Source organism: Dendrobates tinctorius, unplaced genomic scaffold (genome assembly GCF_039654945.1).
Source record: "Dendrobates tinctorius isolate UK_male_01 unplaced genomic scaffold, ASM3965494v1 ptg000064l, whole genome shotgun sequence".
Classification (NCBI taxonomy): domain Eukaryota; kingdom Metazoa; phylum Chordata; class Amphibia; order Anura; family Dendrobatidae; genus Dendrobates; species Dendrobates tinctorius.
This window is the reverse complement of record NW_027361732.1, coordinates 16171481-16184191: the sequence shown is the minus strand read 5'-3', so window position 1 is coordinate 16184191 and position 12711 is coordinate 16171481. Positions and strand designations below refer to the sequence as shown.

At 43.1% G+C, this 12711-nt stretch overlaps 1 protein-coding gene across 6 annotated transcripts in view; it reads right to left on the bottom strand.

Moving 5' to 3' along the window:
* The window catches only part of SUGT1 (SGT1 homolog, MIS12 kinetochore complex assembly cochaperone), a 188808-nt gene that overhangs the window by 151918 nt on the left and 24179 nt on the right, over positions 1-12711 (bottom strand). For 5 of the 6 annotated variants that reach the window (XM_073580339.1, XM_073580341.1, XM_073580338.1 and 2 more), the window contains one exon: positions 4790-4880. In XM_073580339.1, coding sequence (XP_073436440.1) covers positions 4790-4880 — 91 coding nt within the window. Of the gene's footprint in view, positions 1-4789; positions 4979-12711 lie in introns of all 6 variants that reach the window. The other variant, XM_073580342.1, reaches the window with a different exon arrangement.

Sequence of the window (12711 nt, the reverse complement as noted above, 5' to 3'; positions counted from 1 at the left end):
ACAATTTAAAATGGAATGTATTGATACAGTGCGTTTGGCTTTATTTATCCAGGCAAGCGCTGCCATGAATAGAGAGGTGGCCAAGAATGCGCAACATCATCCACTCACTTTTAAGGCTATGTGCCCCCTATCAGGAAATAGCTGCGTCCAAAATGCGACGTTCTAATCACGCAGGTAAATCCGCATGTGTAAAATCATGCAGATTTATTGCATCTAATCAATGGCTATGGGTGACACTACTAGCGTCTCTGCTGAAGATAAATGACATGCTGCAGCTCGTAAACCCAAAATGTGGGTGAGTTTACGCATTAACCCCTTAATGTCCAATGACGGACATAGTCCGTCATTGGACGCCTTTCCCTGTTTGTAGCGGGCTTTGCCAACGAGCCCGGACCTTTTCCGGGACATGACAGCTGATCTGATCAGCTGACATGTGCCCGGAACAGCCGCAGGTGAAATTTCAATTCACCCGTGGCTGTTAACATGTTAAATGCCGCTGTCAAACTCTGACAGCAGGAAGCGCGTCATTCCCTCCTCCCATCGGCACCCGTGTCATATGACCGCGGGTCACCGATGGGGTGGCATGACAACCCTGGGTCAGGAGAAGACCCCTGTGGTTGTCATTGCTGGATTGCTATGAGTGCCGCCTAGTGGTCGTCACTCATAGCAAGTGAACATATCTGCTACACAGAGCAAGACTGCAGTCCTGCTCTATGTAGCACAGGCGATCGGACAAGTGCAGCTTCTAGTCTCCCACGGAGACTATTGAAGCATGCAAAAAGTAATAAAAAATGTTTTTAAAAATATTTAAAAAAAAAATAAAAAAAAATATAGAAGTTCAAATCACCTTCCTTTAGCCCCATTCAAAATAAAACAATTTAAAAAAAAAAAAAAAAATCAAATATACACATATTTGGTATCGCCGAGTTCAAAATCGCCCGATTAATATAAAAAAAAGAATTAAATGAAATCGGAAAACGGCGTAGAGAGAAATAAAATTGAAACGCCAGAATTACGTTTTATGGTTGCTGCAAAACTGCAATAAAATGCAATAAGGGGCGATCAAAAGATCGTATCTGCACTAAAATGGTATCAATAAAAACGTCAGATCAGTACATAAAAAATAAGCCCTCATCCGGCCCCAGATCCTGAAAAAGCGAAACACTACAAGTCTCGGAAAATGGTGCAATTTTTTTTTTTTTTTTTTTTTTAGCAAAGTTTGGAATTTTTTTTTCACCACGTAGATTAAAAAGAACCTAGACATGTTTGGTGTCTATGAACTTGTAATGACCTGGAGAATCATAATGGCAGGTCAGTTTTATCATTTAGTGAACCTAGCAAAAAAGCCAAACAAAAAACAAGTGTGGGATTGCACTTTTTTTTGCAATTTCACAGCACTTGGAATTTTTTTCCTGTTCTCTAGTACACAACATGGTGAAACCAATGGTGTGGTTCAAAATTATAACTTATTATAAACAAGCCATCACATGGCCATTTTGACCAAAAAATAAAAAAGTTATGGCTCTGGGAAGAAGGGGAGCAAAAAATGAAAATGCAAAACCAAAAATACCCCTTGTCGTTAAGGGGTTAAGTAGAAGCACAGTGGGCATGGGAGTTTTGGACGCCGGTGAGCTGCGTCCAAAACGCTGCACTTCCTGATCGTGGGCACGTACCTACATTCTACTATATTTATAAATATCATACATGAAAATGTAAGTAGCCAGTAAAAGGGATCCAAGAATACAGCAGCACTGCAGCCGCTTCATTCTTAGGATTTTTGGGGTGCTTTTCAGTAGATTTAGCATCATTTTACACAATTAGATTCTCTGCCCGAAATTTGCACCAACTGACCATATAGAAAGTTGATGACACTCATTTAGTTTCACTTAGGAAACAGTCAGATGGCCGTATAACTGACGAAGATTGTAAAGCCATACTTGGACTGGCCATTGTCTCTCCGATAGGAGTGCAGCAGCTGTATAGAAATATCTGCTTGGGTCAGGAAAGTCAAAGGCCAATCCGAGCATTGAGTTGCAATACTCGCCAAATTATACAGATCGATTGCAGTTAGAGCAATAGCTTGTTTGCATAGTTTCACCTTGACTTTAAAAGGGATGTCTGGCTTTCTGATGATTGTCTGCAGTCATGCTACATGACAGCAGACTTCTGATTCTTGAGGGTACATTCCTACGTTCAGGAAATGCTGCGGTTTTGATGCACCATATTTAGGCAGTGTCAAAACCACAGTGGCCAGATGTTACACCATGGAGGATGGTATTTCTTGAAAATCCATGTTCACTATGCGACTATGTGCACCTGTGGATCACCTGCAGAAAATGACATGCAGCGCATCTTTCAGGACCGCAGCATGTCAGTTTCAAAAGAATATTGTAGATCCTGCACTCAATAGAAGGCAAGGTTTTTTCGCATAAAAAATACACTGCATCCGAACCGCTGCTCATGTCGGATCGTGGGTATGTACCCTTACAGCATATGCACCACACGCTGTCAGGATTCTCAGGTATTAAAGGGAATCTGCCACCACATTTGACCTATCTAGACTATTAATATAGGCATACAGACTGCTGAGGAGAGTGATCCTTGTGTGCCTCATATCAGATGCCTTGTTGCTGACAAATCATCTTTTATCACTTCATACAAAATTACCTCTTCAAGGCTCTTGGGCGGATGGTGCCTGGAGATAACTCTGCCTCCAGAGCTTTATTTACATGAAGGGTATGTGCACAAAACCGGTAAACACTGCAGGTTGGTCGCGGAGTACTATTGTTTGCAGCATACAACCTGCAGCGGCCAGATGTTACAGCATAGTGGATGGGTTTGAGAAATTCCATGTCCACTATGTGTCCGGAGACACCCGCGGCGACAAAAATGTGGTACATCTCTCCAGATTGCAGCATGGACATGGACTGCGTCCAATGCGCTGCCAATTCCTGATCGTCTGCACATACCCTTACCAGTGTGAGACAAGTAACTAACACAGAGAGACAAATGAAATGTGTCTTCTTGCAAAAACATTTTTTGCTTCTCTCAGCTCTGCTGTATTGCAACAATATTGTAACCCTGCCTGTGAGATGAAAGCTGAGAGGAACCTGCAGATGTGTCCGGTATAATCACACACAGCTCTGCAGTGAGATCAAGAGAGCGGCCATTACATATCATACTGGTAACCATCACACTGGTAACTCCCCTTCATATAAAATAAACTCTGGAGGCAGATTTATCTTCCATACACCATCCGACCCAGAGCCCGGAATAGGTCATATAAAGTGATAAGAGATGATTTCTCAGCAACATCATGAGACTTACAGGTCAGACTTTTCAGTATTCTATAGCCTGTATGCCCATAGTAAGGCTATGTGCCAACGATTAGGAAATAGCAGCGTATTTTTGCTGCGTCCAAAACACATGCAGAATTCGCATGCGTTTTCCTGCTAAACACAAGCGTTTTGTAATTCTTGTGCTTTCCAAGTGATTTCAAGCATCACTTGGAAAGGTGATTGACAGGTTGGTCACACTCGTCAAGCATAGTGCTTGACTAGTGTGACCAAGTTTTTACTATTGATGCTGCCTATGCAGCATCAATAGTAAAAGATAGGATATTAAAAATAATGAAAAAAAATTTTTTAAAAAATGTTTATTCTAACCTTCCGACGGCCCCCGATCTCAGCGGCGCTCCCAGCATCTTCCAGTCCCAGTGATGCTTTGCGCGAAGGACCTTTCAGACGTCACACTCGCGAGAGCACGATGTCATCTCAGGCCATTCGTGCAAAGCATCACTGGGACCGGAAGATGCTGGCAGCGTGGTGAGAGGCGGGAATAGCTCCGGGGGCCATCAGAGGGCGAGTAGATTACTATTTTTTATTTTAATTCTATTTTTTACAGGTATATGGTACCCAGGGCCTGGAGGAGAGTCTCCTCTCCTACAGACCCTGGGTACCATCCGCACAAGAAGCGCTCACTTTATGCATGGTGGGCATAGCCACATGCGTAAAGTGAGCGTTTCAATGCAATCCTATGGCGGCGGAATCACCACAATGCCACACAAAGAATGAACATGCTGCAGATTTTACCACTATGCGATTCCACAGCGGTAAAATCCACATTAGCACAGCAATGCGGAATCCCATAGGATTGCATAGGATGCGCTTTAATAGCCTTTTCGCAGCGTTTCTGCAGTGGAAAAACGCCGCGCAAATGCTAAAAAAAAAAAACGCAACGTGTGCACACAGCCTAATAGTTTAAATAGGTCAAATGTGATGACCGATATCTTTTATGATCGAAAGCAGTCATTCACGTGACCGCAAGTATACAATTTGCATACTTCCAGGCACAATCCGATACAACACAATTCACTTATATCAAGCGAGGCTGAGCATGTGACATTGTATACGTGCAGTTATGCGACTGCCCGCTCTCACCAGCAATACCAGGGAATCCTGAAAATGTGCAATGCGCACTGTGTCAGGACTCAGATGCCTGTAGGCAAATGGATTAAATGCAGTCTTTTATTGAAAGACTGGACAATCCCTTTTATGTCTGCATAAAAAATTCATCAGCTTATTGGTCATTTCATCAGCGACCATTTACATCATCGGGAATACATGTCCATCCTCCAAAAAATCAGCCCATATAAAATGGCCATTTAATTCTAATTTTTGGACTCTTGCAATAATTTAGCCACACTGACAGAGAATGAACAAATGTAAGCAGAAGCATTGTATCTGACGTTATATAGCAACAAAACACAAGGGTGAAAAATGGTGGTTACCGTTGTAATTGTGAAGGAGAATGTGCGCATAAGCTCTTTGGCTGAAGTACTCGGCGTCATCAGATTTCTCTCGCAGTGCTTTTGTCAGCTCCTGTAATTCAAGCACAGTTTTGCTATTCATTTGTCTCGGCCTTACATTGCTTGTGAGAAGAGCTCTCCGTAGCGCTGCAGAGATTAAACTCCGCACGTCTAGAAGAGAATAATCAGCTGAATCAATAACAATGTCTGACAAGAAATTTCTGCTCCTCAATGATTACCTGTAATGTAATGAATAGGGCCAATCACTTGCAGAACCGCATTTTCTTATTACGAGCCGCTAATACATTGCCAAAGACAGTAAAATAGCTTCACCCTCAGAGAGGATAGCCGAAATCACGGGAAACAAAAGTCCATCATGACAGTCTGGAGATTAGCGCTCCAGAATATTAAATATGACGGGGCACAATAAATAAGAGGACGACGTGCAACTAAAAGAATTTTAAGTGGATATGTCAGAAGATTTTACAATACAAGGTAAAACATACATTGCTCAGCATAAATGAGTACACCCCAACAGATCTGTCAGAAAACTTCTAGTTTACTTTCAGAATCAACTTTTTCTATGGGATAATAGGCTACATATTACTTCCACAAATGTGAACCATTGATTCCAAACAAGATTTGCTATTTTGCACACCTACAAATTTAATTTTCCAAACAAATTCATTCAAGACCATGTTGCACAACTGAGAATACCCCATGGACAAGTTTAGCAGCAAAGCTAAGGCTATGTGCACACGTAGTTTTTAGTCTCTGCGGATTTTGTAGAGAAAACCGCAGGAAATCCGCAGGACAAAGTGCTGCGGTTTTTCTGCGGTTTATCTGCGGATTATCTGCGTTTTTTCCGCGGTTTTGCCCTGCGGTTTTACACCTCATAATGGATGAGGTGTAAAACCGCAGCGTTTCTGCACCAAACAATTGACATGCTGCGGATTGTAAACCGCAGCAAAACCGCGCAGAAAAATCCGCAGCATGTGCACAGCTTTTTTTTATTTCCATAGGAAATAAAGGTACTGTACAACGCAGCAGAATCTGCAGCGTTTCTGCAGAGCCAAAAACGCTGCGGAAACGCAGCAGAATCCGCAGCGTGTGCACATACCCTAAAGGTTTAGACGACAAAATTCTAACAAGAATTCAACCACCAATAAGTCTAATTATTGATTAAACTCCTGTCCAGCAGACAGCTGACTATAAGGCCAAGTGCACACGTAGCAGAAAATTTCTGCTGGAAAACCTGACTCCCTTCCCAGAAACCGCACGTTTTTTTCTGCGCGGTTTTTATGCGTTTTTTCCGCGCATTTTCAAAACGCATAGAAATAGCCAGAAGCGCGAAAAAATCCACGAAATTAATGAGCATGCTGCGTTTTTTACCGCTATTCGTTTTTTTCGCAGTAAAAAACGCATCAATATGCACAAAAAGTGAAAAATGCATAGAATTGAATGGGAAGCTTATTTTTAGCGGTTTTATTGGAAAAACCGCTAAAAATACTGCTAAAAAAACGCTGTGTGTGAACACAGCCTTAAAGGGTGTTACTTAGCAAAGAAAACCCATCTCCATTTCATGATGTCAGAAATGGTACCACATGGGCGAGAACTGTCACAAGACATGAGAAAAAAAATATTTCTTTACAAAAAAAAAAAAAAAAAAGGTGGATGCTATAAGATAAAAAAAAACTGTCAGAATCCTGTAGCAAAAGTGAGGCAAAAATGTAACCATCTCAAAGAGACACCCAGGCCGACCACAGAAGTTAAAGGAACCTGTCAGGTCCCCATGCCCTCCAACCTAGCAGCATTCACATATGCATTACTAAATTCCCTACCTACCCATGCCTTTATACCCTTCGTCGCTTAAATCCATGTTTAAAAAAAGTATTTATGAAAGGTGTGTTTTTCTTATGCTAATTAGGGCTTTGTCTAGTGGATGGGGCATTTATTTCCCCCAGACGAGTCAGCCTTTTTTGCATGTCATTACGCCCCTGTGGGTGTTATTACATGATTTGCAAGAGCAGACGTCATCACCAGCACTCTATTCGGCAGCGTCATTGCGCATCTGAAGCCGAATGTACACTTCCCGGTTTCAGAGGTGCACAACGCAAGACTGGAAGTGAAGAAGATAGCTCACACATACATCTTACATCTTCTGCGCTTACGGTCATGTGCAAAGGTGCATGATGCCAACAATGAAATATAGTGATGGCAGAGTCCTAATGTAGGGCTGAATGAGTGCGGATGCGTCATTTTGACGATGCAACGACGGCATCAAATTCCAACAAGTTGCGCTTGACGCAGGTCGCCGCGATGTCAAAACGACCCATGCAGAGGCATCCACAAACATACGCATGACCTGCATACCCAAAGGTAAAAATAGGGTACGCAGGCCGCATGCAGAAGTATGCGGTAGGCCGAGCTTGACGGAGGAGCTTCACGGAGTAAGTCCGCAGCCCTCCGCAGCTCGGCCATCCGCAAATGTGAAACCTGCCTTAGAGAATCGAAAAAGATAGATGTTGCAATATGTTGCCAACTTGTTCATTCCATGTTTAGAAGACATTGAGTTGCTCTTAAAAATCACTGAAGTCATACAAAATACTAGATATAGTTGGTTTTGATGTGGGGTATATTCAATTTTGCTTCTAGTGAAGTGGCCGACTAGAGGGCACAGCCTCGCTCTGTACAAGTGTATGCATACAGATCCTCTGGTCCCGGGTCTGAAACCAGTGATTCATAAGACTTATTGATTTGGACCAGACATTTGGGAATGCAGAATGAGCAGTGGCGCTTTTCCAGAGCCTTTGTACTACCAGTAAAGTGGCTGCCCCCTATATATCCATTGACAGATGATGGACCTGAGGTAAGGCTTGCTTTTTTGTGGATTGAATTAAAGCTTTTATTGGGAACATTTTATTACATAACATTTTGGATTACATTTATCCTGCACTCTACGCTGAACATTTTTACTGTACATCGGGGTTTCCATTTACTGTAAATCTCCAAATGACATGAAGAATATTTAGAATTGAGAGTCTTGTGTTTATATAAATATGTGATTCTTCAGATTTTGTATCTGTGCTGTCTTGTGTATAAATATGTGATTCTTCAGATTGTGTGTTAGTTTAGCCTGATGAAGAGACCTGCGTAGTCTCGAAAGCTTGCAATTTGTTACCATCTTTTCAGTTAGCCATTAAAAGGTAATTGAGGACTCTCAATTCTAAATATTCTTCTATAATGATTTTGATCACAAAAGTGTACAAAACTGTGGCCAAAAGCACTTTTTTGCACAAAAAAGTCTCACACCGCCTCAATATAGGGAATCTTCTGCTGGGGGTTCCATCTGAATCACGTATTTCAGAGATTTACATGGTAAGCCTGGTGTAAGCGCTCATCATAGAGCCAAGAATTGGCTTTATTTATTACTTTTTTTTTTTTTTTTTTTTTTTTTTACTACATTTCTGGTGCGGTACAAGTGATAAAACGACTTTATTCTTCGGGTCAGTGCGATTACAGAGATACCAGATTTATAATCAGGTTTATCTGTTTGACTGCTGTCACATTAAGAGACACTTTTTTTTGTTTTTTTTCAGAAACTAGTTTTTGCATCACAACTAGTGATGAGCGAAAGTGATCGGATAATGTCTTATCGGAGCATGCTTGGGTGTTATGCGAGTATCTAGGGGTGCTCGTATATTTTGAATGAGTCCCTGTGGCTGCATGATTTGCAGTAGTTAGACAGCTTGAACATGTGTGGATTCCTTAATAGTAAATCCCTGCATATGTTCAGGCTGTCTGACAGCCGCAAATCATGCAGCCACAGGGAAAAGAACATGATATAAGAGCACACCCAAGATACTCGGATAACACGCGAGTATGCCTGGATAAGACGTTATCAGAGCACGTTCGCTCATCACTAATCATATTGTCACGATCCAGGATGGATTGTGACAGATTTTGCACAACTAACCTTTTTTTTTTCCTTTAAGCTGTTGGCTTAAAGTTAGTTTTGCCCCCGGTGGCCGTTAAGGTCATTACACTGTGGTTTCTTTAGTTCTAGTTTTGCCCCCGGTGGCTGCTAGCGTTATTACACGTAATTACCAAGCAGGTGATAAACCTGGCTCCTTCCTATAAAGGAGAAGCAAGTGGTCTCATTCACTGTTAGTGATATTGGTCATTTCCAACCAAGTTTGGTGAAGGAAGAAGGAAGGCGCTATAGAGAGGAGTTACTTGCAGCTCAGTCAGAGCTCTGGTTTAGTAGCTTCAGGTGGAAGCTGAATTCGGGTGTCGTACTCTGCTGCTGAGAGAAATAGCAACAGAGCAAAGCTAAGTGGTGTTTTCCCTGTTTGTTATATTTTTCCGTGTGTGTGTGTGTGTGTGTGTGTGTGTGTGTGTGTGTGTGTGTGTGTGTGTGTGTGTGTGTGTGTGTGTGTATTAGTGCAGTGGTGGGATTAGTTTCTGCACCGTCCAATGCACTAGTAAGGGATAGGTGCAGGGCGAGCTAGGGATTGAGGTATCCAGCTCGGCGACAGGTGAGGAACCTGTATAGGGATGGGTAGGAGTTTAGGGACACTGCCTCAGGGCAGTGCAGGAGGTCTCCACGTCCCCATTCCCTATTGCAGGGCCCACCATTGTAACTGTTTCCCGGGTGTTCCCAATTACTCTATAAATTTGCCCTGCTGGAGGCGGTGTATCCAGGTACACCTGACATTATCACCAACCCTACATTTTTTGCTGATAATCCATGGGCCAAGTTCAGACCTGTGAGCAGTTGGTGCTGGACCTCACTGAGGTGAGTGAGGAGCTGCATGGCGTGTTAAAGCTGTTCCAGCAACAATTATCAGGGTCTGGGGCCTCCCCTCTGGCTCAACCAGAAAATCAATTTGCGACTTTGGCAAATATGCCCCCTGGTGTTCCTGCTCAGGACTTGCTCATACGCGCGGACGTACCCAGGCAGGTGGGAGGAGTTGGTGTCCCCATGGTGCTGCCTGGTGTTCCCAGAGGTGAGCAGACTAATGATTTAGTCCGTGGTGCTCAAGCCGAAACTTCTGTAAGGTCAGAGAAGAGAAGCCGTGTCCCCCTGGTCGTGTGGAGGAAGACGACCTGGGAGTGCATATTTCCTCCTCAGGTTTGCCTCTCTATTTGGACACCTCACATCCATGAATTGGCTGGTTCCTTATTGTGCCTCCTGATGAACCGTGTGGACGGGGAAACGCGTCGAGGCTGGAACCTAAGTTTGGGTTAACCCCCAGCTGTTTCTATAATTTTTTTTTTTGTTTGGCAATAGGTATCATCCATTGCCTTCTATGGGAACCAATATGGATATAATTCTGATGTTCCTTTATTGAACCACGCTATTTTTTTACCTCTTGTCTGATTTTACTGCAGAGTTTTTTTTGGCTTTATTTGATAATGTATATGGAATCTATGCTTTCTGTAGTCTATTAATACCCAAAAAGACAAGACTTGCTACTATCTATTGGTTATACAAGAGGTTTCTCTATATATACATGTAATAGCCTGACTTTTATATATTGTGCATTAATAGCCTGTGTATTATATTAAGCACCATCTTTCATCTCTTTTATTTGCTTATTGTATTCCCACCTGTAGTTTATAAGGGTCACTTAGGACGAGTCTGGGACAGCCACCGCGGAGTGGGGGCGCCAAGTCGTATCTTTTAGGGTGCCAACCTCCACTGTCAGGAAGGGATAGCAAGCTAGTGTAGGGCTATCGTAGGTTATTATTGTATAGAGTTTAATTGTGCTATTGCACTGGGGGGGGGGGGTTACCTCAATTTATTAAAGTTTCATATTTTTAAAGGGATTATATGATTGCACTTTTGATATTTCTTCCCTGGTCCTGTGGACATTTTTTTTTTTATTCCCACACACTATATTTCCTTCTCGCCCTCAGAAGGTACTATGTCAGCAGAAGTGGTGATTGGCGAGGTACCTGAGAGCATACCGATGCTTGTGGACAGTGGAGCAGAAGTCAGTCTGGTGGATGCTCGGTTTGTCCAGACAAACCCATAAGCGTCCCGGCCATTAACTCTGTACCACTGAACCAGGGGGGGCTGAACCAAATCGTAGAAGACATTCAGCTGCGTAGCGGACATCATTATGAGTCCCTGTCATGCTACGTCTTGGTGGGAGAGCCAGTACCTATCGTTTTCGGCCCCCCTTGGTCGAAAAAACACAACCCGGTCTTAGATTGGCGGACTAGGGAAGTAGTCAGCTGGGAGCAGTCATGTGAGGGCTGCTGCCTAGCGGCTACTGTCTCTGCCGTCTCTCTACAACTGTCCCCTTCCTCTCCAGTGGGGGCAGCAGAGGTGCTGCTGGAGAGTAGGGGCAAATCTCAACCCTCATCATTAGCCAACCCTAAGAGGCGCAGGCCTCGTTTAAGGAGGGGTTGGAGAGTAGTGTTTCCCTTGGTGAATTGCAGGGGTGCGAGTGTGGTGACACAGGGGGACGCCTCTGTTGTCAGTCAGTTCCAGAAAGTTCACCGTCTTGTGACAAACGAATGTGTGGCAATAAACGTTCAGGTCCGGACCTGTGTGTGAACGAGCATGTACGGGTGGCCACCAAAACATCCAGAGGAAGTGCGTTGCGGGGGTCTGGAATTCTCAGGTGATTGGGCCGTATCTGGTGTCAGCCATCCTCGGCCCGGAAATTTACCAGCTGGAGTTATCCCCAAACTTGCCATACACAACTCGTTCCCCAGGTCGGCGCTTTGGAGATGGGTGGTGCCTCCGGAACATACGCGTACATTGCCAATACCAGCGGTGCTCGTTTGTCGTAAACCTGAAGCTCAGGTAGTTGCTGGAGTGAACTCTGGATCTGGGGGTCCCCACTGTAGGTGGTTTTTTGGTGAGGAGCGGTCTTGAGGGTCCAGAGGCCCCTCATTGAGGGAGAGTACTGTCACGATCCAGGTTGGATTTGACTAAAAGGGATAAACGGGCACCATCCACAATATATACTCAGGTGGGATCTCCTAGTGCATATAAATAAATTAACACAGTGACAAATAAAGAGAAAAGTATATGCACATAAATAGGGATCACACCACACTAATATAATCAAGAATCAAATTTTATTATAGTGAACACAACAAGCAAACACTTAGTTTAAAAACAATTAAAATGTCTGAAGTCACAGACACACATAGATAAACAAAAACAATGGGTCATGTTAATAGACAGTTAAATACTGTGGGCCCCAGAATTAACCATTTAATCAAATAACAAATATCTACTGAATTTCAATAAATGGGATCTAACACCACAGGTTAACAATCCCAATCTTATTCATTGTCATAATATCATGGTGTTAATACAAATATACCAGAATATCTACATATCAAGTCCTATAGGGAAACACTGTGATTGCATAAGGGATACACAGGCAAAATAAACGTCATATGTATGCATCAAATTCTCAACATGTTACCACTAAATCAAATACAAGAAAATAGGGACAACATAGCCCCTTTCCCTAACATGATATCACCTGGTTTCTGAGGACAAGCAGACCAATGGTTAAATTGTATGGGACTCCCAAACCCACGCGTATCGACACCATGAAGTGTCTTTCTCAAGGTCAGTGTAGTGCTCTGTTAGAGTCCTTAGTATAAATACACAGCAAATTGATAGTAACTCTTACCAGCTGAGCGTCTTTTTGATGCGGAAGAAACAAATCAGTCATGGGCTTAGTGAGACAGTGTTCTAACTATGCCATTGTGCAGGTGCCTGAGTATACCGGTGGAAGTTTCAACATGAATGATGAATCAAATATCGCACACAAGTTGTTCTGTGTGTGAACACACCTCTATTGTTTAACATCAGTTCCCTCGTTGCCCAGTCGCCTGGATTTAATGGTCACAAATCCAGTCACAGTCTC